Consider the following 27,806-nt stretch of genomic DNA (forward strand, 5'->3'; position numbering starts at 1 on the left):
ACGGATTTTTCTTTATAGAAGAAAATGTTCCCCTCGTGTGATAAATACCAAACGCGACTTCTTGCTTTGGCTGCAAATAGCAGATTACTTAATCATCTACTATTTAAGTACCTGTTTGTTTTGTTATGAAGCAAAACTTTTGAGCAAGATCGTATTACACGTGAAGTGGCTTCCCGCATCCTTCAGTATTAATCCCCACGTAAAAATAGACGGAAGGTAGTCCCAGGGTCACCCCAACGAGCCCGAGAGCGGCGCCCCGCGGGGGGTGGTGAGGAACGGAGTGGGGCAGGCAGGGCGGAAGACCACAGGGGGCCGTGCCCGGAACGGCGGCTGGACGGCACCGGGCGGCAGCGGCGCTGCCCGCAGCCGAGGCCGGGCGTGCGGCGCGCACCGCGGGGACGCCCGCCCGCCCCTCTCCGCCTCCCGGGGGCAGGGCCCGGGCCCCCCCTCCGCTGACGTCACCGCTGTCTAAAAAAACAGCCCGGCAGGCAGGCGGGGAGCGACAGGGCCGGCGGCACGGCACGGCTCGGCACGGCTCGGCAGGACGCGCCCCGCCGCCGACATGGTGTCCCCCGTCACCGTGGTGAGTGTGGACCGTGCGGCGGGCGGGGGGAGCGGGACCCGCGCCCTCGCACGGCCGTCTGTGTCCGACCCCTCCCCCGCCGCCGTCCCCTTACCCGCTGCCGGAGGGCTGCTCCCCGCGGTCGGCGCCCGCCGCGCCGTCCCCTGCTGCTCCCCGCCTGTCCGGCCGCGGCTGTGCTCCGGCGGTGCGGCTCTGGTGGCTTCTCACCTCTTCCTCCTGTGATTTTTGTAAACATCTGTATGGTAGATCTGCGTTGTATGTGATGTATCCGCTCAGAGCTCTGCTGTTTACGTCCGCCTGGGCTCGCCCACCTGCCCCAAGGCCTCGCTGCTCTCAGTGTGGCCGGTGCCCCGGGCTCTCGTGGAGCCCCGTGCCCGCTATGCCCCTCGCCCCCGCGGCTTCGCCCCCTCCTCGCGCGGCGTCTGTGCTCCCCTCTTGCCCGGACGCGCACCCCCGTGCCGCTCAGGTGGCAGCTCGTCCGCCGCTGCACGCGGAGCCGGCCGCTGCTTTGCCAGCCGCTTCTGGGAGCACCTCTGGGTCTGCCCCGGGAGCCGGTCTGGCGCTGCCGCCACGCCGCGGAGGTGAGGCAGGGATGGTGTCACCTGCCTGTCCCACGGGGGGGTCGTGAAGCTTAATTAATGTAATGTAACCAGCGGTGAGCAGCATCTCGGTGCTGTCCTTCGTGGAGGATGTGTGGTACCGGGTCCTGACCCGGCGGGTGGAGGGGGTGCTGGAGGAAGACAAAGTGCTCACCAGAACAGCGGAGAAGCTGTGCTGTCACACGCTGCTTTGCATGCTCCTGTTTCTAGAAAGCAAGGGATTTGGCTGAATGCAGCAGCAGCCCACTGGGTGCCGTAAGAAGAGCTGTCTGTCAGCAGGAGAGTTGCCTGGCGGTGCTTTCCCTGCAGCACCAAACGCCTGTGGTCGGTATCCCGGTTCCTTATGGATCCATCATCATCTTATTATGAAAAACTGCAGCTGATGGCTAGTCCAGATCCCAGCGAGCCCTCCATGTTTTCTCTCGTAGATAGAAGGGTAGAAGACCTGTTTTCCCCCCATCTCTAACTCACAGAGCTAAGGTTCAAAACTTTTACATTCCTTTGCCAGCGCTGCACAGCGGCTCGCATTGTCTGATTCCTCAGATGAATTTTCCCCCAGTTGTTACCGTGTACCTGGTAAGTTCATCAGCAGCCCAGGGATGATTTTTATCTTTAGAGACAGAGGGAAGCAGCTTGTAAATTACACTGTTGTAAGGCCAAATGACTTTTTATTTTTTCCTTGTGCTTTTCAGAAATAACTGAAGAGGCTTGGTATCTTTGTGCTGCTGTGCCATAAGCTAAATTCATCTAAGTAATGCTTTTGGTTACAGTGAGTTGTGTACTTGTACCGTGGAAATGAAATCTTACCCCAGGACAACGCTGGGATGGCTAAAAGCTGCCAGTTTGTTTCGTAATTCAAAGGAGACAGTACTTGGCTCACAGGGCTGGTCAGTCGAGGTGGTCTTGCAGCAAAGGGCAAATGATTACCACATGAATATGCGTTGGGAAGGGTGTATGTAATTTAAGAAGGCTTTACCTATACCAGGAACTATGCTTTCAGAAGGCAACTCAGGGTGGCAGCTGAAAACAGTGTTTTCTTTACTTGCTCTTTTGTCATGTAGCAACACACGCTTCTGCTCTGGCTTCATCCCTGACATACCGACCCTTTGCTTCACCAAAGGCAGCTAACGCGGGCGTAAGGCTGTGGATTGCTGGAGGGATGATGACACCAGGAGCTGTGACCGGAGCTGCAGCTGTTTATCACAGCTATAGATGTAGAAGGGGAGGGCTTCGGCAAGCACTGGTCTGATTCTCTAGAGAGATCACAGCACAGAGCTGACAGCCTCAGTGTGTTAAGGAGCAGCTCTTTGCACATCACCTTTGGTGCGTTTTCACGTCGCTCTTCTCCTGAAAGAGCATTGGGCACGGCTCTCGCATTGGCTGTGCTACAGCCACAAAGAGCAGGCCAAAACAGCGTTATGTGCTGCCTGGGAGTGCGATGTGGCCACTGCTCAGCTGCAAGTGGAGTTGCATATGGGTTGAGAAGGACTGCATGTGGGCTGCAGAGCCGGTGGACTTTCTCCAGCAAGTTGCTTGCTGAAGGGAACAGCAGCGGGCAATCAGTCTGGCCACAGTGAGGTGCTATCCTTGGGGCCCAGGCCTTGTCTGTGCTGCACTGCCTTTCGCTGCATAGATAAATCGGGTGTTTGGAGTCAGTGTGAGTATCTCTGCTGCCCCTGATGGGGGCAGCACCCAAGGCATAATCAAATTAGCCAGGTGAATTGATTTGTCTTCAGTGCATGTTCTCTCCGGATGTCCTGCAGCATCAGCCTGAACAGGGAAGACACTAGAAGAGCACAGCCAAGAGTGACACGATTTTCTTCCCAGTTTTCAAAGCGATGGCCTTTGTGTATAGCTGCAGCAGATGGCCCGGACTACTTAGGCATAACCTGATCTCCTGCATCACCCCCACTAAGATACTCTTGCAAGAAATGTGATGGTTTACTTAAAACACCGAGTTCCAGGTCTGCTGCACAGCCGACATCTGGAAGAAACCACGCACGGAGGCATGAACCACGGAGAGGAGGCTGGGAGATACGGTGGGTAGGACTGCTCGTTAGTACCGGCTGCCAGGTGCGCATCATGGCCCTGGGGGTTTGGCATGTCTGCAGCATTGTGCAGAGCTGTTGTCTCTGGTGCTGCACAACGCAGATGTACTGAGGGGGGAGTGTGCCCACAAATACAGAAGTCTGCAGCCCAAAGACCTTTTAATGTATTGTGTCAGGTACTCAGAGGGTAATGCTCCAGGGTCCTGGTGGTGCTGGAGTCCAGACTTGGACAGAGTTGGGCCGTGGCAGAGAAAATGCGTGTGTCTGCCGGTCCTGCTCCAGCTGGTGAGCAGTGTTTGCTCTGATTGGAAGTCACCTTGGAGGGAAGCTTCTGCTTATTCTGCTAGGCAAGCAGGAGCATCCTGCTTAAAAATTGTTATTCCTGATATTGCTCTGATTAGGAGCTGCTTTTTTTTTCTGCCTAAAGGTGAGTGGGCTGAAAGCTCGAGGTTGGGGGGCAGTTTTAGCAAGCAGCACGTTTGCTTCATAGATATGTGAGGTTTAATTCTCTTCTTGTTCCCTCATCACTGGTCCTATCTTAATAAAAGTTCTTCCTGAGACTGCCTCATAAGTAATTTTTGTTCTAGTTTTTTTTTTTTTTTTCTCTTTACTGGGTAAGCAATTATTAGCCTTAAGCTGTGGGAGATTGCCTTGCCCTAAGGACTCTCTTTCCAGCAGGCACCATAACTGCAGGGGCTGCAAATGCGGAGCAGGTGAGCCTGGAGTTGTGCAGCCATTCTGGCACTTACATAATGCTACAGGCTCAGAGAGACGCTGCTTTCCCCTTAAATAAAGTTAGGGCTAAACTAAGCATAGGGCTTCACACATCACCTTGGGGAAAATGGAATGGGAAATAGGAAGACATTAAGTGTCGCTCTCATCCCTACAATACCCTCTCTCTGCACCTGGTTCTTATTTGGCCTAGCACAGCCCTGTTTGATTTTTGCCCGGAAGCCATATATGAATGATCCCCATCCCTTCCTTTTCATCCTCAGACATACTTGCATCTTTAGATGGAGATTGCTGGACTGGAGAAGAAGGTGTTGCTTTGGCTGCATCCAGCAAATCGAGGCCTTGATGCCTTCCTCGGCAAGGTGCCCTGCTGGGAACAGCCTTCGTCATCCCTGGGTAGAAGCAGGGCGTCACTGTCTGGGAACAAGAAAGTCATTTACAAAAACTGGGCTAAGAAAAAGAGAGAAAAGTATGATGTGGAAGTAACAAATACTGGATATGGCTGGAAAATGGGAATGGATATCTGATCCAGTTGAATATAGAAACCTGACATAAACCACGCTGCCTAAGGACTCTGTGCTATGCACAATCGCAGCAGTAGTAGGTCTAAGCATAGTTTTAAAGGTTTGCTTCTAGAAAGTATGCTCCACAATCCTCAAACTGAAAAAAGCCAGATTACACCTCAAACTATTTGAACCTTTTCTTTTTAAGTAGAGAATGTGTTAATTCTGCATTAAGGAATAAAGTTTTAGCAGCCATCTAAGAACTAACTATAATTGTAAAGAGGTTTATTTTAATTGCTCTCTTTGCTTATCCCCAGCTTTGTTGCTTTCATTATAACTTTTCCAGTTACTTAAACACATAATAAACTGGAATTTTATTACACAGAGGCTTGTAAACGTGCACATTTACATACCACACAGACAATTATGAAAATATGGCACTTGTATAAAAACCAAGCCAATCTGAATGAGTTATAGATGAGATCTCTGAACTCAATGAAATAAGGGAGGGAGGCATCACCTCAGGTAAGCTTAGCGGGATCCTGGCAACATTTATGTCAGTCACTCCTTTCGGGAGGAGCCTTAAAGCTTTGGCCCGACTGGGTACAACCTGTGCCCATTTAGGCAAGCAAGAGTTCAGGCGTAGTGTTGTACCATGATTTATTTATTTTTTTTAAGGCTGAACTTGGGCATTCTTACAATGACATTATCATCCTTTGCTGTTGCAGTGAAAGCGGAGGCTACAAAGTGCGGACTTCTCTAATGCTTTCCCCAGTCCCAGGGTGGTTGCATTAAGCAGCTAGAGCTGATGGCTGCTGCAGGCGGTGCTGTAGATTAAAGGCTTCATTAACTCAAGCGTATCGTTCAAGTCGCACGCGGCCGTTGCTCCAAGTGTGCTTTGTGTATTAAGATTATGGGTCTGGCTCAGAAGCCTGTACTTATACATAATTCCTCTTAATGGACAGAGATGCATTTCTGTCATTCCTTTTCAAGTATCTCCATCCAGAACGCACCTAGTGTTAACGGAAGAGCCAAAGTTATCTTTCTCTGTGGGTAGCTGTGTAATACTGAGGAACTACAGTGAAATGAGGCTCTTAGAAAAAGATGGCATCTGGCACCTATCTTCTGCTAGGATGTGGAAACTTTTGAGCTGTGAAAAGATGTTTAGTTCTGTAACTCCCTTCCCCCTCAGAGGCCGATGTGAATATTATATTAGTACTTCATTTTTCCACTGCCCTTCATGTCACACAAATGACCAATAGACTTGTGATTATGATGGAGATTTTGCTTACTGCAGCGTGCCCAAAATGAAGGTGATGATTATTGTGTCTTGTGCCCTTCCTGTATTCATAGCTTATACTGCCATCATCTAAACAGCATTTGAGCTAATGGGCTAATGGCAGGTTTCCGTATGACATGTGTGTCAGTGTGGAGCCTCCCTCCAAGCAATGCTGAATGTGAGCGGGTATCTAGGTAACAAGGAGCAGAAGGCTGAGTCTAGGAGAGGATTGCATGCCCCCAGAGCTGAGAGGTGGTGGGTGGGCTGCGCAGGAGCCTTCCTGCCTGGCATGCTTTATTGGTCCATGCCAAGCATTCTGGTGTGGGATGGATTTCAGCCATCTGCAGAGAGCCCAGGGCTTATGCTGCAGACTCTGATCCACCATTGCATGGGGTGTAGTTGCTCTCTGGGTAAGTGCAACTTGTGTTGCTTGTGTTGATTTTAATGTTGCAGGCTGATTCTCCCTGGTGCTAATCTGTCAGCTAATGAGGGTGGTGGCTGCTTTGGTTCACCTAGTGGTGAGCTAATGGAAACACTTGGTTTCTGCCAGCAGGCTACACTTCCTCCCAAAAGTTAACTTCTGTAAGTTACTGCAAAACATGTACTTCCAAGACTGAAGAGATTAGGTAAGCCATGTTATTGAAATATTGTTATTGAAACCTTCGGACTTTTTGTTTGGTTTTTGATTTTTGCCCCTCACCAGGTAATGTCTTCGGAGACAAACATGGCACCAGTTAGTATCAGGCATTGAACTGATGATTCTGCATCAAAATAAGTCCATTTACACTAGTGGCAAGTAGTCTCTGATTGAGTTGCTGCTTAAGATTGAGGGTAGGTTTGAAGCTAAGCCAGCTGCACATTTTTCAGCACGTGCTGGACACATGGGGCAGATCCTCGGCCTTATGTGAGTCACTGTGTCTGCTATGGTTTCAGCAGAAGTTGGCTTGTGCTAGCTGGGAGCCTGAGCCCCCACAGCTCGTGTCTTCTGGTTTTGTTGTGGAATTAGTCAGAGCCAACCAGGGCGCCTGCGTAACAGTGCTGGCTTGTGTTCCATTGCAAGAGACTTAGCCCATTGCGTGGCTTTTTCTTGCAACCCTGATATAAAAGGAGTGTGACCACATCTATCATTTAACTGATGCTTCTGAAGTTGTCAAGATTATCTATTGGCTCATGCCTCATGCTTGCAGGGACCTGCACCGTCAGTGTAAAGGGCATTACTCTGGTGTGCAGATGCACGCTTATTTGTGAGCATGGTCTGCATTGGTATATGCGGACTGATTACAGCAGGGGTTTTGCAAGTGAAACCCTTAATGCATTAGTGTGAATCCTGGGAGTGTGTAGGTTAGTGATTGTGTGGGTTGATGCTTGCATCTGCCACTCTGGCTGCCCCTTCCTGTTGAAACTGGGTGGGAAAGTCCAATTAATCTTCATGTAATTTGTATCTGATACTGGCATGTCCAGGTCACATCTTGGCACAAGAACGGATATTGGATTTAAAATCTGTGACTACACTGTCATACTTTGACCTTACATCCTCCAGTCTCTTAAAATATATTGGTCTGATTACAAAATGAGGAGGGCTACGAGGTTTTTATAAGGTAACAGAGTGGCAACTCTTGAAATATGCTGCTGTTTTCACTTCTAATTTTAACAACAATATTTCACAAGCGTTCATCCCTCAGGACATGATACGCATGTTGAGCATTTCATTCAGATTTCCACTAGGCACAAGACGAGCTGAGCTATCCCTCCTGGATTTCTCAGCACAGCCCTGCTTTATTTGCCAGATTTTTGCCAGGGAAACACCCTCAGGATGACTTGTGGAGACTTTTTCCCTACACAGAAGAAATATCTTATCTGGATTTTAGTGTGATAGGCCAAATAACTGCCCTGTCCAATCCTGAGAGGAACTGCCTGGAGCTGCCACCTCTGTGTGTCCCAACGAGCCGGCTGCACGCTGGAGCTCCCTGCAGCTTCACGGCCACGCTCCAAGGTCCCAGCAGCACTGGGGATGCGGCCCCACCTGACCTCGCGTACCCAGGAAGGGTGCGTGCCCCTGCAGCGACAGCACTGCAGCTCCGATGAGCAAGGAGAAAAGACAGATCCATTATGGCTTGGGCTTTTAAACATCTGCGAGGGCTTCTTTTGTGAGTGTTGCAGCGAAGGAAATGTTTAGAGGGGCTTGCTTTCCGTTTCACAAAAAGGAAGATCTGGAATCCCAGGAGGGAAAAGCAATCTTTGCTCTGAGATAAGACGCTGGCAGGCAAATGCACTTTTATTTGCTTTCATTTCTAAGAGCCAATGGACTGCCCTGAAAGCATGAGTCTGTGACAGCTCCCTTGGCCCCTGCAGAGACATCTGAACTGACTGGTGACTCTGTTGGTCACCGGTGGTGGTACACTGCTGACTGCACTCCAAAGGCAATTTCCAGAACTGCTGACAGCTATAGGATGGCTACAGATGGGAGTCAATCATTTCTACTTCTGGTTAAACAAAGTTTGTTAAAATAGCCCTGCTTGTGATCCTGTGCCAGCCCAACAGACAGAACAGATGATGCTTGGTAAAGGAAAAAAGCAAAACCAACCCAAACAAAACAAGTCCTAACAAATACGCGTACATCTGAGCTGAGTTTTAAGTTCAGGGTGAAGTGTATTTGCCTATAATTTCATCTTATGAGTTAGCATCTGCTAAAGAAAGGCTTCAGCATCTTAAGGGCTCCCGGTGACTACATGGCACTGGCTGTTGTAGTGATCCCTTACCCTGCCGGGTATCAGAGCTCCCTGATGATAGTGGTGGGTTCTGCACTGCAGAGGCAGGTCCCCGAGATGCTGTTGCACAGCCGAGCTAACCCCGTTTCTTCTCTTCAGCACAGGAGATACCTCTATGGTTGCTACAATTCTGTTAATCACTGGAGAGAACACTGGTCTAGGGTCTCAGTATAGCTTTGGGCAACATCATGGTTAAAAAAGCAAAGAGAAAGAGCGTTCTCCTGGTGCAGCATGTGGCGCAGGCAATGTCCTAACACAGTGAGGAGCATTTCCTTGGCTCCAGAACTATCCACCCCTGCTGTAGGCTGCTATGGGACTGTTCCCTCACCTATGTAAGGCCTTCCACAGGAGTGTGTTGAAGGTGAGACTCCGTTTTCCTTTGTGTGGCTTTTCCCCTCGCTATTTTGCAAGTGTCTACAGACGTATTTTTTAAGGTGTAGGTGTAACAGCACAGTGCTACAATATCCAAGAACTCCTGGATCACATCTGGTGCTGAACCAAACTGACCTTGAAAGCAGTCTGGTGAGCACAGCCACCGCAACTGCTCAGCATCCAGAATCTTTTAATTTCTTCGTTAAAGAATTGAAGACAAGGTGGGGCTGCTGTTGTCCTTGTATTGCACGTGGGCATTGCTATTTCTGTGTGAGTGGCAGTTGGTTGTATCTTGCCCTGCCTTGGGAAGGGGCAGGAGAGAGGCTGCCTGCCAGCTCTGCCTGGCCCTCAGGTTCTCCCTCCCTGGCAGCTGGACAAGGGCTCATGGTTGTAGCCCTTTTCCTGTCCTCTGGAAAACACCATAAAGCTTGTCTAGTGCTCTTCATCTCTTTTACCTTCCCAAGCCACTTATTTGAATATCCTTCATAGGTTATGTGTCCTGTGCAGTCTTCTATAGCCTACTCCCATTACAACAAAGCCAGAGTAAAGCACTGGATAGAGCAGACTTGAGCAGTGTCCTATGCTAGGGACAGAGAGCAGCCTGTAGTGGAGAAATCCCACCTGGAGAACATTCATCAGGAAAGAGACATCGAGAGCTACGCTTGCAGTCTCACATGCTGGCACTCCCAGGACACAGTGAGCCTTGCTCACATGCTCGCCAGCTGGCTTGAACCAAAACATCCTGTCCTGCACGCTGGCGTGCCGCCGCGCAGCTGGGTGGCCCTGCGGTGTTCCCACTGTGCTGCTGCCTGCAGGCGCTGAGCTGTGGTCTGCCCTGAAGGGCTGATGCTGCGAGCAAATGCTGCTCCACTGCCAGGCTGAGGCGCTGGCAGCCGTGGGGGGACCAGACTGCTGCTCCACATTGGCTCCATTCTTGCTGCACTGGGGGGGGAAAAGCACTTGTATGGAAGATGTTAATCTCAGTGCCTACATGTTTCCATTCCTGGGTTAATCTGGCGATTAGGCTGAATTTTGATGTGACTGCAAGTCAGGCAGGATCTTGGCTTGGAAATGAAACTTTTTATTGCAGTTCTTGTTTCTGCATGCAGCTGTGCGTGGGGCAGCCCAGCCCTGCAGAGGTGCCCTTTTTAGATGCCAGTTTGATTAATCCTCACCCGCTGCCTGCTACCCTGTGCCTCTCACCAAAGGGCGACTCTTCTGATGCCAAGAACTTGTGCAGTACTATATCTGAGTTCACCACCCAAGGACTGCAAGGGCCCATGCCAAAATTTTAATTGTATTTTTATGGCAAGTAGCCACAGCTTGTTCTTCAAAAAAAAAAAAAAAAAAAAAAAGAAGAAAGAAAAAGAAGTATTACTAGCTCTCGACTGTGGAGCCAAGCTGGGAAGTGTGGCTGGAGCTTACTTTGCTTAAGGGGGGTGCGATGCAGTTGAGCCATGGGGATAAGAAGGGTACTGAGGCTGCTGGAGTGCAGGGAGCGATGAAGAAAGCCAGAAAACCAGCTCTGCTTTGCAGGAGAGGCTGAAGAGACTGCTTTTTCCCCGGGTGGAGTGGCTGCCTTGGGCCCACTGCCCCTGCTGTGAGTGGCTGAGCTGGGAGGACCATCCCTTTGGGGCAGGAAGCATTCAAGCCAACCCCTGTTAGTTACTTCTCGCTTGTGCTAAACAGAGGATCTCCTGTCAGACAAAACCTGTTTTTTGGACTACTTGCAAACAGGTCTGGCTGGACAGTCAAGCGTGAGAAGAGTTTGACTGCACCACCCTGTCAGAGAAACAGAGGTCCTGAGTGCTGAGGGGTGCCAGCAGCTGCAATAAAACGCTGCAGGGCCTGGCCAAACTCAGGGCATGGCTTCAGCCCGATGGAGCCAAACAGCCCATTATCAGCACACGCAGTCTCCCAAAGGTGAATTATGGACCATCTTCTCCTGGGGGATTTATTAGGCATTATGTAAGTGTTGTCTCCACCTGAGGGGAGGAGGGTTTATCAATCACTTTGAATTTCCTGCAGCACGTGGAGTCTGTTTAGGAGCCATCTGCATTGGATACTTGACTCATGGCACATCCAACACAAATGTAAGCCCTCTTATTACTAGCTGGCTTGCACAAATATGTTGCACTAACACAGTACTTTGGGCAGGTTGATTGGCTGGTTCGGTAACTCTGCCACCCTCTGTAAACAAACACTTTTTCTTGGAATTTCATTCAGGAGCAGCCTGGGACACGTACAAGCCAACACCTTCCGTGATGAAAGGCAAGTGACTCCTCAGGAGCAGGTTTGCTCCTGCGGGAGAGCAGAATTGGAGGCAAAGCACTGTGCTCTCACCTACCTGGGGCCATCCCAGCCAGCCCTAATCTTTCAGCAGCACATGGAGTATGAAGTACTGGCCGGCTGGCCCCTTTTCATCTCATCCATCTCCTCCTCTCATACCTCTGAGATCCATGCAGGAGAGATGCAGGGCTGAGCATCCCAAGTGGCTGCCAGGCCTTTGCTCTGTGGCCCTGACATTCTCCTGGGAAAGGGATGATGTAAATGGTGCATTTGAGTACCCGGCAGCTCAGACTTCGTATTGCACAAACATCTGACCCCCTGCGTTAAAAAAATCCCTCTTTTATAATGGTTTCAGCGTGCACCTTTGCAAAAGGCTTGATGTTGCACCGTCTGAGCAAGGATGGGAGTGCAGCAGGGCCAGGAGGATGGTGACCTCCTGAGTTTGTGGCCAGGAGTTGCCCAGCACTGCTGCGTTGGTTCTTAGTTTAGCAAGAGCTGATAAGTAGTTGAAACCTGGGGAAAATTGGCTGCCTCTGGCCAGGATCTGTGAACATGTGGGCTTTTCCCCTTAGTCTACTCATTTTCATTACACACAAATATGCGTTCTTTTTGTATGCATAGCCTGATGGAGAATCGTGTTGGTTCCCAGTTGCTCCGCAGAGGAGAGACTGTTGCATGTCCTAATTGTGGTCCATCTCCAGGCTGAAGCAGCTCTCCCACCATGGCTTGGACTGCAAAGGATTGTCAGTGCCTTGCAAAGAGCCATATTTGCTGGGCAATGAGAAAAATGAGCAGTGGCATCATAATACATGGCAACAAAGTCACACAAATGCTTATTGAAGCACAACTTGGGTGGGAGCTATTGTCATAGTAAGGCAGAACTAAGGCAGGATCCACAGTGGACGATGCCAAAAGCTAGGAGAAAGAGCTCAGTCACTGATACACAAAACGGTACTCAGGCAGCCAAGGCCAACGGGAGGGATGGGTGGAGGACAACAGCCCAGCTTTTTTTGGCCAGCGTGCACAGTCGTGCTCAAGTGTTGCTCAGTGGAATAGCTGGGGTATTATTTTTAAAACACTTCTTGTGGAAAACAGCATTTTACAACCTGATGGGTGTGAACCATAGCCCCACAGCAAGCTGGCACACAGCTGTTGTGTGGATGAGGTTGCATGCTCATTTTCTGCGTGGGCTGATTTAGGGGACATGCGAAGAGAAAAACACTACTTGATATCCCACATTGCTTCCTGGGGTCATTAGGGACCTCTGGGCTCTTGGCGAGTCATCAATAACAAATTTGAGGATATAGCTTAGGGGCTGTTGTATGAAGCTTTTGTTCATTTCTGCATGCTACGTCCTGCATATATTTTGTGCATTGGGTACGTTTTCCCAGTCTTTATTACCCAGCATTACTTCTCCTCCTGTAGCTGTGTTTCCTCATGGGCAAGCCTAACCTCTCAAGAAGTCTTACACCAATACCAAACCACAGCGTGGTTGGAGTACTTGTGTGGTAGCATCATCTGTCACTGCTGAACAACAACAAGGAAATGAGCAATATTCCAAGATAGAGCAGAACAAGAACAGACAAAACAAAAAGGAATACTGTACACCTACGAATCCCTAGCAGCCACATGGATATCCAAGCTGTGAGCCTCCAAGGAGCTTTGTGTGCCAGTACCAGGTTCTGTTTAAAGATTGTGAGTGTACATCTCTTGGTGAGAGCCAGGACACAGCTTCCCCGTGGTCTACCTAAGATCTGGAGGGTTTCACTGGTTCTGGTTGGATGCAAATAATTTAATAAATACACATATTTTCATTGGAATTCCACAAATACAGACATAGTGTCTTCACAGCAACTTGAACCATTTTTTAAAGGCTCTAAATGACTTAGTAAACATAGGAGATGAAAAAATGCCCTGTATTATGCTCAGGTTAGAAATTCCAAGCTTGCAAACATTTTGTCATTGCATTCAAGATATTTTCTGTACTGTGTGTTAGCCTAGAGTAAATGAGCAGTGGAGAAAGAAAAGAAGTGAGAATAAAAATACAAAAGGCATTTTAATAAAATGGCAAAACCCAGCTTAAAGCCATAAAAAATCATGCATTAACGGAAAAGATCTTGTCACCTGCTGCAAATATTTCATTTTCCAATGCTATGGCACAGCCACATCTCAAGTTCTGTCTTTGAGACACAAGAGCAAAGGAGATGGTTGGTTTGATGTAATTTACCCATCCTGCCAAGCAGTATTTCCTTCCCTGAGGTACAAGCCATTTCAGTTATGGATTATATGCTTGGCTTTCCTCAAGCCACAGCCTCCACTCATGCTGGTACACAGTTTCCCAATACCAGCCATGACTTGTCCTCCAGATGTCAAGTTGTCCCATCTTCTCTACCTAGGTCCTAGACACCTGTCCAAACAGAAGGAAATCCCCCAGCCTCATCCTTCCGTTGCTTCAGCCTTTCTTGCAGTGTTTCTCCCAAACATATCTGGTGCCATGCCATCCCAGCAGGATGTGTTGCCTGGATCTCAGCTATGTGGGAACATCTGTCTCTGTGAAGTGCCCCTCATGGAGCGCTCATTATGGTCAGAGCCAGCACAGGAGCTCAGCTGAGCCATAGCATACAGTAATAGGCAAGGGCATGTTTTGAAATAACTCATTTGAAGTATACTTGTAGAAAAGGTGCGAGGGAATAAAGAGTTAATGCTGAGAAGCCTTCTAGGTCTACGAGGGTTTTCTTATGTGAGGACTCTAATGCCTAAATTCCAGAGTTATGGGTGAGCAACTGAGACTGGAATCTCACCCCTTCTGCCTGAAGAATTCCCCAGTTGTTACTAGAGTGGAAATAATGCAAACCATTATTTTAAAATAATGCTGGTTGGGCTTGGAAAATTCAAATTCAGATAGTAGGAAATGATAATTTCAAGGTTACCAAGCAAACATAATCTTTCTGCACAACTGCATATCTCACATTCAGTAAGGCAAGGTTCCTGGGGAAAATGACAAATGTAATTAAAACCTGCCTCATCATGTGTGCACACAGGGGAGGGCAAGCTGTGATTGTAATGGTAACTGCTCATAGCAGGTGTTTTTATTTTAATAAGGGATATTAAATGAAACTTCCTGTGTTTATTAACCCAAATATTCTCTGGTATGCTTCCAAAGGTATTGCTGTGATTTGCAAACAAGGCTGAACTTAAATTATACCTTTTAGCACAGTCTCCTGTCTTCGGAGATAGATTACCTACCTTAGCTGAGACTGTTACAGGGACCCGGAGCACTATGGATGCTGCGAATTCTTTCACTCTGTCTTTGGAAGCAGTTAGTCTTCCATGCTGAAGGTCTCAGGCTCGTTGTGGTGTAGTGGGGATCCTCCATGGCTGGCAGGACAGAGGTGGGGATCCTGCCAGAGGTGCTACCATCTCTGCAACTGCGAGAGAGAAAATGTGATCAACTACATTTTTAACAAAAGAGTTTTACAGAAGGGGAGAGGACAGAGCTGGAGTCAGGCAGCAGCTTTGGAGGTGGCTGAGGACAGTGTGACGCATCACTTCAGAAGAGGAGGAAGTGTGGCTCCACTCCCCCCCGTGTAATTTGCTAGTTCCTAGCGCACCCAGCGCCGTGGGACTATGTGGGATTTTGTGACTTTTATTTCTAGTTCATTTGTTACTTACTGCCAGAGTTCCTCCAAGAAATCCAGACAAGAGGAGGTAAATGGTGATTAATTTAGACAACCTAAGTAGAGGACTCACGATGTAATACAAGAAACTTAGCGGCTTTCTGATGTCCTTTTGTGAGTGAATTGTGTAGCCCGGTTGTTTAATGGAGCGTTTAAAAATCGTGTTGGCAATACCCTATGAATAATGTATACAGGAATAATGAAATACCTTACTCTTAAGAAACTGCTGATATGCTGGGGAACTTTCCATCAGATGTGAGAATGATTTTGAAAGCTCTGTCTTCTTGGGATGCCCTTTATTTATAGTACTGCTGCTTCAGAGATTGCATTCCCTTTTAGATACTACATGTAAAGATGCCCTCCACTGCTTCTGCCTCTGTCTTCCAATTTCACTCGCTTCCCTTTGCTTATGGCTGTAAAACCTGCTGAATTTGGATGAGTGTATGTTTTATTAACTGAGCACTGTAAGCACTCAGCTCTGATCCCTGTAAATTTTTCCCCATGTCCTCTTTCAGTGTATAAGGCCTTCATGCCTTTTGGCCGTGAGTAGTGGGAAGTTGCTGTGATACTAAGTGACTAAATCTTGCTTGACTAAAGAAATGAGAAGACTGAGAGTGAAGTCCTGCATGAAGGGGTTCTCTGGAGTTTGCACTGCCTTAGTTGAAGACTTCCCTGGACATGGCTCATTAACACTGTAGGTGCACCAGGCGATCACTATCTCTTCCTTTGCTCCTTGCTTTAGCCATCAGCCAGAGGAGAAAATAAAATAGTATTATATATATGGAAAACTCTCACCTGAGGTTTTCCACATCTGCACTGAAATGCAGAAGTGCCACAGGAGGGACACTGAATGCAACGTATATCTTGCAGCTGTCCAGAATGGTGTGTCCAGATGAGTGTATGGTAAGAGCAGACCCAGCCTGCAAAGTCTGTAGCTCTCTATTCTGTCTCTGCTGTGGCTTTGTTGTGAGTAGCCCAGTGCTCATGCTGCATTTTTCTGTCTCTACTTATGCAATAGACCCCTGAGTCAAAGCATTTCCTGCAATATGGACAGTGTATTATTAGTGTAATGCTTGAACAAAGCAACATGTGATTGATGCTGTTACATTAGTCAGCTAAGGAAGTGATATCCTCACCTTGGAGGTTGATGTGATGGGTTTTGAAGTCATGTGGTGATAGCAAGCTCTAGGCATGAGCCTACAGGGCAGGAGAGAGAATGGGTTAGAAGAGAGTTTGTATCCCCAAGGTGATCTGCAGCTGGCTAAACAAGAGGATACACCAACCTTGGAGGGAAGATTAGCGCTTTTATTGGCTTGTTTGCTGCTGTGGTACTCCTGGGGAGTGCAGGATATTTCCAGCTACAGGAAAAGCTATGTATAAAAGGAGTTAGTCTAAATGCAAGAGAGGTACAAAGACCACTAGTAGGGTTTGACTAAATGTTTTAAATAGAATTGATAAAAGGTATCTAAAATTCCCTCCATCTCCATGATCCAAAACCATCCTGGCAGCCAAGAAGTGTTTTCAGAAGAGGTTACAAAGGTCTAGGTTGAAGATCATGATTAAGTTCAAGCAGCATTTTTCTGGGGTAGAAATGCTGCTAGCTGACTGTCTACAAGAAAGAAAAGCTTTCAGAGCAGAGGAGACAGTTCTGTTCTGCAGGTTATTCCACTGATTCTTCTGATGGTTTTGTTAATTTCTTTTTTCAATGTTTGTTTCCTTAGGTGAAGAGTGAAGGCCCCAAACTGGTGCCCTTCTTTAAAGCGACTTGTGTCTATTTTGTCCTCTGGCTGCCAACTTCCAGCCCTTCCTGGTTCAGTGCCCTCATCAAATGTTTGCCCATCTTCTGCCTGTGGGTTTTCCTTCTGGCTCATGGAATTAACTTTTTAGTGGCACACCGGAGTGCCAGCCGCATCCTAGCAGGACTGATATTCTCAGCAGTGGGAGATGCCTTTCTCATCTGGCAGGAGCAAGGCTACTTCATTCACGGTGAGTACGGTGTGAATCCTGAAGGTGTGCTACAGCTACCAGCTGTTACTCTGTTTGTTTAGTAGTGAGTAGCTTGCCACGTTTTGTTTACTCATGTACAGCTTAAGTGCCTGGTAGTGTGAGACAGTCATCCCTAGACTAAGATCCATTCCAGTCAGAGGAATCACATTATGGATGAGATTCTTGAGCTTCTCTTGAGGTGTCCTGAAGTCAGAGAGGTCATTAAGGCAGGTTTGGTTCCCTGGCATGTGTTCGTAGTGTCTCATCAAGCTGGAGCTGGGGAAGTGGAGTGGGCAGAATGTCCGGGGAAGAGGAGGAAACTCACAGCACTCAGCATCTCCCATGAAGCTGGAGGATCTTCCTCCTGTCTCTTTGCAGGGAGATCTGTCAGCCCTTCTCTACAAGGATGCGGAAGTAAGACACATGACGCAAAGGCCCTCAGTGGAGAGAAGGTAGAGAGGATCTTTAAGTTGCAGAAGACAAGCCCACAGCTGGGGGGAGGTGTTTAAATGGATGTCAGAAACCAAATCGTCAGAAATCTCGTCCTACTTTCAGGTTCATCGGCATGAATCATGCAGCCTGTTTTAAAAACATGGGAGCTGGTTTTGCAAGACATGTAAATTATGGGGAATCAAGGGCAAACCTTAACATGACACCTTGTCATCTCTAAGAAAGATCTACATCTGTCAGAGCAAAACAAACTTATTTTATTTCACTATTTTGCAGACTAGAACATAATGGTTTAGATTAATGATTTAAAGCCACATTGAGGCTGCCTGCAGTAACACTTGCCATGGCCTTAGATTGTCATAAGATATCAGCAGCAGTTAAGTCCCTCACCACTGCATTGGTGGAGTTTGTGAAGTCAACTTCACCAGCAGAGGGATCTCATTAACACCCACCATTAACTGGCTGCTGTGACTGTCCCACTGGAAAACGTGATGAGATGGGGGAATTTTTCTGACTTCTATGAAAGTCAAAGGCTTATTTTTTACCCCTTGTATGAAGTCAGTATTTAGTTCTATTCTGGAATTCCCACAAGCTCAGCTTTCTTTATGAGAGGAAAGTATGTGAAATGCTAGATATGAAAAGCCAAATGCTTTGAATCTGGTTTAAATCCCACTTCCCAAGGGTTTATCCAAATCTCATTAAAAGTTCCTGTAAAAACTCTTAGGATTTTGATGGGGTGTAGATTAGGCCTTGAGGACTGGATCTGTTTGGCTGAACTTCGGGCATGTTGCTGAGAAGCTCCAACTATCTCTTGGATTGCCGTCCGTTCTGAGCTGAGTGTTAGTGTTCCCACTGACAGGCCTTCTCTTAACAGGGATGCATGGCTCAGCACAAGTTACCCTGGCCCAACTACCCATGCTTCTGTTTTGCCTCCTGTCATTGCTTCTTGAGCTGTGGCTTGGAAAACGTTCAAGACCTGATTCTCACCGTGACCATTTTTGTACATGGACTGTGCATAAGTTCCCCATTCCCACATAGCTGGGATATCTCTGAGTCACTTCTTTGATGTAATGATAGAGGAAGGTCAACCTGTCACAACAATTCAGTGTTGAGTTCAAGTGTTTTAATCCGTGAAACAGCTGAGATTTTTACCCCAGTTTGTGGGTTTTGACTAATCTTTCTTCTTTATTTAAGGAGAATGCTTGTTTAGCTCTCTTGGAGCATTTTGAAAATCTCAGCCTGGATCCTTGGCTTTCTCTTGTCTGCCTCAGTCTGTACTAATCTGAGCTACTGCCTTCTGTAGTGAAGTGTTAACATCTGCATTTCAGCTGTCAGCAAATAAGAGTGCACCACCCCACTTATCCTGTCACCTTTCCTGCAGAACGTATTTTCTCCTAAACACAGCAAGCTGCTGTTGTTGACAACTGGAAACATTCAAACTTTTGACATCATCCCTTGTGGGAATTTCAAATTTCAGGGGAATAGGAGGAATCACTAGAGAATAATGTACTTTCTATTCAATTTCTGTGGCTTTCAGGCAGAAAAAAGGGTTGGGATCTGGGTTGAATTGAATAGCTTTTGAGACAACGAGTTTATAAAAAGACATTTGTTCATTATTTTACAGGGAGGTGAGAGCCTGGGAACCTACTTCTGGCACACTTCACTTTTCATTTTTGCTGTTTCGGTCTACTAATAGCAAGCTATTTTCTGACTAGTGTCTTCCTGCATGTGAAAGATACTTTACAGTGTTAACACCTTGTCCTTTGATAGTGGGAGCATAGAAACAATTATGCGTTCAGTAAAGAAGATGGGGGCTAACAGAAAGGACTTGCTGCCAGTCTGAGCAGGAACTCCAGGGCAGGGGAAGTGGGAAGGAAACCTGGGCTTCCTGATTCCATCTAGGTGGCCCAGAATAAGGCAGAGAGCAGAAGGAAGCAGAAGATAGAAAAGGCTGATCTGCCTACTGTGATTGGAGGGCTGAGCCAAAGGCTGAGAAATACAAGAGAACTGTACCCCCTCCCTGTACATCTGTCACAGGTTTCCCATGTTCTTGGCTTGATTTGTGGGTGCAGAATGAGCAAACCTCAGAGCTGACTCTCTTGTTTGTGACCTCACCACATATCGCAGAAGTCCTCCTACCTTTCTGGGCTTCTGCTTGGCTGCTGCACCCCGTCCTCCTCTCCTCTGCCTCGCTGCTGGCTGCCTGCAAGAAGGACAACTCATTCTTCAGTTCCCCATCCCAGCACTGAAATCTGAGAAATATCAACTTCTTGTTGACCTTCTTTGCACTTCCTTCTCCTTCCCACTGTCCATTTTCTCCCCTTGCAGAGTAGATCCCCACTGGCCCTCTCCCTCCTGTGGGTTCCCCTCTCATCCCACGGTGGCTGAGTGGACATTGATCCCAAAGGCTGGGAGATGCTTCTCCTTTTAGCTGCCTCAGAGAGTATTGGGGATGAGGAGATGTCTGCCAGTAGCAGGATTTAGCAGTTACCCTTCGTACCACAGCACTGTACTTCAAAATGCAAGCAGGTGTCCTGCTGGAGAACTTAGCTTCCCAGATCATTTTCTCCATTTCATGCGTTAGAGCTGCATGAAAACTTCCAGCTAGTCTAATTCACCCTGCCCAGGTAAAGTAGAATAGCCTTTAGCTGCACCAAACATGGGTTTGGGGCCTACTATGTGTAAGTAGTAGTCAGCAGCTGTACCAAAACATGGTGACATTTTTTGTCACATGGGTTAGAAGCAAGTGGTTAACACAAGGGCAGTACCTTCCATCTGGGATTTTTCAGGTGTGTTGCACTTCAAAGGGAAGCCGGCATTTTATTTTCACTGATTGATTCCAGCTAAGGTTCATATGAATCTTGCAAATAGCCATCACATTGTTGGCAGATCATATTGGTGTAGTCCCTGAAATATGTCAGCTGCTTCTTCCAGCTTAGATTTCTCCTAGCTATGAGTAGAAATGGAGTAAAAGCCAGATGCAGTCCCTGAGAGCTTTTGGGTTTGGGGCTAACTACGGTTAGATTTTCTATCTAGATTCAGAAGGATCACTGTCTTCTCACATTTTGTTCTGACATGGCTCTGATTCCAACATTCGTGCTCCACTTGACCTGGGAGTGAAATGGTTCAGATGACAGATAATTAGAGGGGGTGATCTTTGCTCTGCCTTGCCCCATCCTTCTGTCCAAAGCAGAGAGGAGGAATCATCTGAGAAACAGGCTTTGTTCTTTCTGCAGCCGCTTGGCTCACCTGGCCTCTTGGCAAAAAACTGTGCATCACAACGGAGTCGTACTCAGCTGCAGCTGTAGAAGTGCCGAGACTCTTTCTTAGGGCAGGAATCTGGTGCTGAAGTCGATCTCCCATGCATGCTTTTTTATATTGAAATGGTCCCAAGTGCTCAGTAGGTTGCCCAATGAAATCAAATGAGGGTTGTAACACAGCAAGGAAATCTATACCTGGAGTAGCTAGTGTATATTTCAAATCCAATGTATCCATGTTTTCCTTTGCTACTAACTGCCAGTCACTGTCAATGTCTCTTTCCAGGTCTGCTGATGTTCGCCATCACACACATCCTGTACTCCTCAGCCTTTGGCATGAAGCCTTTGGACCTGAAAGCCGGCTTGATGATGGGCCTCATTTCCAGTTCCTGTTATGCCTTCCTGTACTCCTACCTCTCAGGCCCATTCACCTACCTGGTAGCTGTCTACATCGCCTTGATTGGCTTCATGGGCTGGCGAGCGGTTGCTGGCATGCAGCTGTGCAATGACCTCTGGACATGGACCAAGCTCTCGGCCTGCATCGGAGCGATGCTTTTCATGGTGTCGGATCTGACCATCGCAGTTAACAAGTTCTGCTTTCCTGTACCCTACTCGCGTGTTATCATCATGGCTACTTACTATGCAGCTCAAATGCTTATTGCACTGTCAGCTGTAGAGAGCAGAGATGAAGAGGACTTCAAAAAGAGGAGCTAGGTGGAGTGCCGACAGTCTGCGAACAATGTAGGTTACATCTCAGGTGCTGTAGCTGCATTCACCCCTGAGAGAGATCTCCATTTCTCTAGGCATATTGGTGATGTTGATTTTGCTTCTTTGAAGCATTACCTTTGGGGCTTTATTTTCAATGGCTTTCTCTGAATATAGCTTACTTCAGTGTGGAGTCCACGTCAGAAAGCTTAAGATTATCCCTGCAGTAGCTACTCATTCAATTTTTCCACCTTGGAAGTGCTGTACTACTGCATTTTATTTGTTAGTCTTGAAACTGATGCTGAACGTCTGGGAATAAGAGGGCCGATGGACAAGTTTGGCCACACACTGTGCTAGGAGACTTGCTTTCAATAGTAGGCAGACAGGCACAGAACTCTGCTAAAGCCATAGGTAAAAATGAATTAAACCAGTGTTTAAGTTAGCCTGATCTTGTGCATTACAAACTCAGTACACAAACTGGAGCTATTTGAGCCTCTGCTGAAAGGAAGCCTGTAGCTATAGTAAAAACATCACATTCAGATGAGGACTGAGCTTTGCAATCAAAGGCAGCATGTGGGGCAGCCCCCAGCGGACCCTGAATGAAAGCCAAACACCGAGCAGAGAGCCCAGCACATGAGGTACACAGAGATGGAGTGCTGTGTGCTTTGATAGCTGCTGATCAAAACTCTAGAGCAGGTCTGTGGATGCCTGCCAGCTCTGCCTGTGCAGTAGAAATAGTAGCTTGGTGAGATTTTAGGGTCATCCAGGTAGGCAGGCCATTGCATTCTCCTCTGCTACATGCGTGCAATTACAGTGTCAGCAGCCACCAGTGACAACATGGGCACATAAGGAACTTTGGTTTTTATAGCAGGACTTAGAGGATGTGTCTTACTAATATGCGTCCTATTTGTCTCTAGTACAGCAGATGGGAATCTAATATTTACACCTTTCTCAGTATTCTAACAAATAACATTCCATATACTTATGAATCTTTACTGTCCTGCTGCTTGCAGTACCTCTTCTGAATGTGTGAGCATTTCCCATGTCTGAACTGGTTAGCCAGGGCCCTGATTTTGACAGTAGATTGTTGTCGTGATTTGCCAGCTGGTGGCAGATGTTCAGCTTTGCAGCACTTGTGTTTGGAAACCCCTTTTCAGCAGAGCATCCTGAAAAGCACAGTTCTGTGTGTTCAAAGTGCCTGCTGCTTCCTTCTTGAACTCACGTGGATGCACTGAGAATGTGAGAGCCGTCAGGGCTGGGAAAGCCTGTTTAATTCTGACCCACATTCTTTATTTGTTTTTTCTGCCCATCTGCTGAAGCAAGATTACTTCTGACTTCACTCTCTTAAAAAGATGAGAAAGAGGTTGTTTTTTTTTTTTTAATACCGGACTGATTTGTGACCATGAGTATATTTTCTCCTCTTATTTAGGACATCTGACAGCAAGCTATATTTCCATTTGAATCTCTCTTGAATGTGCTCTTTCTGTCTGTCCATTCTAGGGTTGTTACTATGGGCGGAGATGCTCTCCTAGTTGTTTTTAAGACACAACACGCACATCCGGGTGCAAAGGGAGTTGTTAGGGGTTCCAACACGTCTTCAACTTGTGGCCAAAAAGGGATGACCTGACGACAGACTGCATGGGACCCAAATCCATGCAGGTCCTAATAAACCCTTGCACACTTTTGTACAGGCAGATTGAACAGGAGGGGCAGCCTTCCAGATTGTCCTCATGGGCTGAAAACCACCACGGTCGCCATACCTCGCATGCCCAGACCATTCCAGGCGAAAGCCTGGCACTGAGTCCCTGGCACTGTCAGCAGAGCAGGAATTCCACTTTCCAAGGAGGGCAGCTGGGATCAGAGGCCAGCTGAGGAAACATCATTAGCTTTTCTGTTGGTGCTGAGAGGTGTTAAGTGGGTCTCGTGTTCCTCTCCAGCCTTCTGTGTTGGGACTGGGCTTGGAATAGGCATTGCCTCCCCACAGTAAGTGCATCAGTGCCAATGCAACCAGTATTACAAAAATCTAGGTTAACCATCCTGACCCCACGGAATCATCTGCTGCTTTTCAGAGAGATCAGAAAGGTCAGCTGCATTGTTGAGAGGGAAAGCATTGTAAATAGCACAGTCTGGTATAATCTCTTCCCTTTAATGCTGTTGTGTAATACTGTCAGTATTCATTCACTAGTGTGCTGGGGTCTGCCTGGAGTAAACTGCTAAGGGAATTTAGAGCCATAAAACATCTTCATTCATCAGCATTGCTTATCTCCTGGCCGCAGCTTGAACCCTGCAGTGTAGCTCTTTGCAGATGTCAGCTGCTGTTACTAAGCTTAACTGTTTGCAAATCTCTTTCTGCAAAACACTGACCCAGCTAAGAGGAAATGTAAGCATTTGGGGTGAACCCCACCATTCTTCCAGCACATAAGCAAAGAGCATGTTTCAGTCTGGGTCAGTTCAGCACACTCAATCCTTATTCTGGCAGTTCTTCAGAGAAACTCCCTGCACCCTTAACTTCCCAGATGACCTCAAGAGGTGTCTTCCAACCTCAGCCATTCTGTGATTCTTTGATTTAAAAGTTAGAATTTCAATCAAAACCATTATCTCTTTCTTTCCTTTTAGAAATGAGCAATCTTCAATTTACTGAAGAGAGCTGAGTTCTGCATGCTTTTTCATCTTGGCTTTCTTTGCCATCCTGCTCCACTTTCAGGCACTGTACACTTGCATAAAAGATCTTTTAAGTGTAATTAGGAGACCCGCTCTCTCTTCTCCTCTGGCTGTCAGAAGTGCAGTTTCTGGAGATAGAGGTCTGTGGGTGGCTTTAATTAGGACAGCAGAAACACATGTAGCCCAAGTCGGCTGTTGTCCCCTTACTGTCAGTGGCTGGCTGGGATGCAGCCAGTGAAGCGACAGCATCGGCTTGCCCAGGAACATGAGGCAGAGCCCTCAGCTTACAAAGTCTAGGAGAGTCCTGCCTGGCTCAGAGGTTTGCCAGCAAAGGCTCCTAATCTCCAAAATCTCTCTCGTATTTTGCATTCTCTACTTTTCATCTTTATTACTTGAATGAGACCATTTTCCTGGAGGGTGTCCTTCCTGCTAGGAAGAGACTAGCTGATGAGGACACTTATTTGACACAGTTTCAGAAACCCTGAGAAACACTAAGCAGTTGCTTGCATTCTGCTAAACACCTTTTCTTGGAATTAAAACTCTTCTCTCAACCCAAGCAAGGGCAGTCTTCGTTATGAAAGGGAGCAAACAAAAAGTGGGAAACACATGATTGTCTGTGACACTGCCAGTCATTTGCTTATCTTCTTGTTGTCTCTTTGCATTGTAAAACTGCATTGAGCCATTCCTCTTATCAGGAGTGCAGTGTTTGAGGAACACTCACTCTTCAGCCCAGGGACATCACAGAGGGAACGAAGCACACCAGTGGTTCAATATGCCTGGCCCCAGTACTATCAGCTCCAGGGCTTGTTAAGTTCAGAGGTGTTTCTTTACACAATGCTGTACTCAAAGGTTCCTCTGCAGTTCCCATCTAAGGTCACTTGAGGCTACCCACGTGGTACAATTACTCTTGTTCTCTTGTATTAGACCATAGTTATCCTTAGCTCCTTAATTGGATACATAGAAGATATATTTCAGCTGAACTTCTCTTCCTGTTGGCAGATCCTCCTTGTCCTTGCTCACACAGAACTCCCACTGAAGCTGAAGAAGCATTCCTATTGCAATGGGTTTTTAAATGCCAATAACATATTGGGCTGTGGCAGTTACACTGGTGAACAGGGGTGAAGTTTCAGCAGGGTGAAGCTAATTTAGAAATGGCATGTTGAGAAGAACAAAGCCAGAGGATACGAACAGCTTTACTCCTCCACAGCCTACATATTCATGCTTAATACTTGGCTTCTTATTCCTTCATATTGAGGCAACTGTAAGACTGACTGTTTTAAGAATTACTCTGACATAGCTTTAAATAGATTGCCAAGACTTTCATACTGTAATCATGGAGATAATAGATATATTTCTACATATGTATTGAAAATTCCCAAGACAAACTTTGCAGATTCTATTTAGCGATTCTTCCCAGTTTTATTGTGCCATAGTTTGACACTGACACCTGTAAGTTTTCATCTTGCTCCCATGCTAACGTTGGGAGCTGGTCTGGAAGAAGCAGATCAATGCAAACATTAAGTGCAAAGCTCAGTGGCAGGTGCCTTGTTCTCGCTGCTTGGGTTCTGAAAACAGATGGACTCTTGTACTCAACAGCAGCATAACCATGTTCCTCCCAGGTACTTCTTCCGCCTTTTATCCATGCTTGCTCCTTTTGTGGCCTTGGGTAAGTCACATTTTTTTTGCAGCCAGATCCTCATCTGATGTAAATAGGCATGAGTGTAGGAGGGCCAGCGCTCTGCCAGGTTATAACAGCCAGGACCAGGACCTGTGTGTCTGTTCTCATCCCATTTTGAAAATTGTGGTATTAGCACTTACCTACCTCACACGGATGCTGTAAGGATTAATGCTTATACGGCACTCGGAAGATGTAAAGTGCTATATGTCTCAAATATTAATGTACTGTAGCGATAAAAATACTTCTAGGTATCTGCAGAACTTCTCTTAGAGCATGGAATGTGTTACTGCCTTTTTGATTTGCATTAGACTGAAAGCAAATGAAAAATATTTATTCATACTGTCTAACAGGATAGGCTCATCTACACTTGAACTCTGTGGAGGTTTTAGCTTAAAAGTCTGAACTCTAATCTCAGTTTTGCAAACAGTTTTTAGTTTATCTAAAAGCCTCAACCAAATTCTTAGATGTGAACCGTGCATCCAAATTTTGCAGTCTAGTCTCATTCCTGTCTGTTAGCTAGAATGAATCTAATCCAGCCAAAACACAGTGCTCTTACAGTCTGCTATGGGTGCTGAAAAGACTGGAACATAAAACAAAGTCATTCAGGTTCAACATTCATCCTGCAAAAGGTCAGCTAGGTTTCAAGAGACAACTTAAAAAGGGATGTTTAATTCTGTGATTCTAAGTTTACTGGCTTTAATATCAGCAGAGAGGGAAGGCCTTGATAGAATCATAAGGTCAACACATCCTTCTTGAATTATTTCCTTTTAACCTGAATCAAAGTAGTAGCAAGTTCTATAGCGACAGAAGTACTTGTACCACCAATCCGAGGGCCCAGAACAAAAATACATCTAGAAATACAGCTCTAAACCATCACCATGTACTCAATGACTATAAAAATGCCACAGTTCACTGGATTCGAATCTGGACCACAGCTAGAAGCGACTTGGTTCTGGTAGCACTAGCTGCTGTATAACACAAACGGAGGCGAGAAACTATCAAGGAATGTGAACTGTGTACATGTGAAATGGACCATACTTTTGAAGCAGCTGCAGTAAAATCTTATCTTAATATGAACTCAGAAGCAAACACAATGCAAATTTTTATTGTTTCTTTACAATGTGTGATGAATTTTAGTTTTCTTAGTTTGGAGGAAATCTTCTTAATGTTATTTTATTTTTGCTCTTATTGTAAAGAATAAAAATATATGACTCTAGATAGATCACAAACTTTAAAAAGTGGCCAGTTGGCAGGAATGCCAAAATTTCTGTGGCTTGTACTGTTTTTGTGGTGACACTATGCTGCTGTAGGATGAGCTACTGGAGTGGTATGAGGCTCAAAAGGAAGGCTGAAGCACAAGGCCCACTGCAGACTCCCACAGTCAGTCTCATGCCAGAGGGATGCAGGGACCAAGCTGCCAAGATTGCAGTGGGAGCAGCGGCTGGTCCCATTTGGATCAGTTAAAAGACAGACAACATCAAGAAATAGAAGAAATCTTTTCCTGACAGCCAAAAATCAAGAAATCAAATCCAGCCCATTGCGTGAGAGCACGGAGTCAGTACAAACACATGGACTTAGACATTGCTCTTGCAGGCTTCTGCTGGACCAAACCTCATTCCTAGTTCAGCAGGGAAGTCTTGCTGCAGCCCTACTGCGTGGGCAGGGCGAGGCCAGCAGAAAATTTTAAAAAAAGAATAAATTTGAAAACAAAGAAACCAACCCAATCAACCAACCAAAAAAAAAAAAAGAACCAAACCAAAAACCAAAACAAGAAAACAGATGCCATTGGGTAAGCAGTAGTTCTGCCTTGCTGAGACCACAGGAGTGATCGGTCTCTCCTGAATACTAAGTCCACGTCTTGCACCATGCGAGCCTCTCACTCCGGCCCCTCTCCCACGTGTTCCAGACAGAGTGTGCCGAAAGATGTGACCGAAGCAGCTGCTCTCCCCAAGGAGTCAGCATTTTGCCATGTGTGAAAGTCTCCAGCACTTACTTCCTTTACCATGATTGTAAAGGTCACCACAGGCAGTACGGCCACTTGATCTGGGATCTTAATGTATTTTTATGCTGATTTTACTGTTTTAATTGTTTGGAATGTATTTTTTTTTCTCTTTTCTTCTGCGTGTAACAACAATTAAAAATATTAATTTACTGGGTACATTTACTGTGCAGATGTAATGTCTCTTTGCTCATTTTCTGTTTCTGTGACAGCAGCCTAC

At 46.7% G+C, this 27,806-nt stretch overlaps 1 protein-coding gene across 1 annotated transcript; it reads left to right on the forward strand.

Annotated features, from left to right (window-relative positions):
- Window positions 433-27,745, forward strand: TMEM86A (transmembrane protein 86A). Its single transcript, XM_021402017.1, has 3 exons — window positions 433-583; window positions 16,572-16,836; window positions 20,830-27,745. The coding sequence occupies exons 1-3, from the start codon at window positions 563-565 to the stop codon at window positions 21,255-21,257; spliced, it is 714 nt and encodes a 237-aa protein (XP_021257692.1). The 5' UTR covers window positions 433-562; the 3' UTR covers window positions 21,258-27,745.

The sequence above is a fragment of the Numida meleagris genome, chromosome 6 (genome assembly GCF_002078875.1).
Source record: "Numida meleagris isolate 19003 breed g44 Domestic line chromosome 6, NumMel1.0, whole genome shotgun sequence".
NCBI lineage: Eukaryota > Metazoa > Chordata > Aves > Galliformes > Numididae > Numida > Numida meleagris.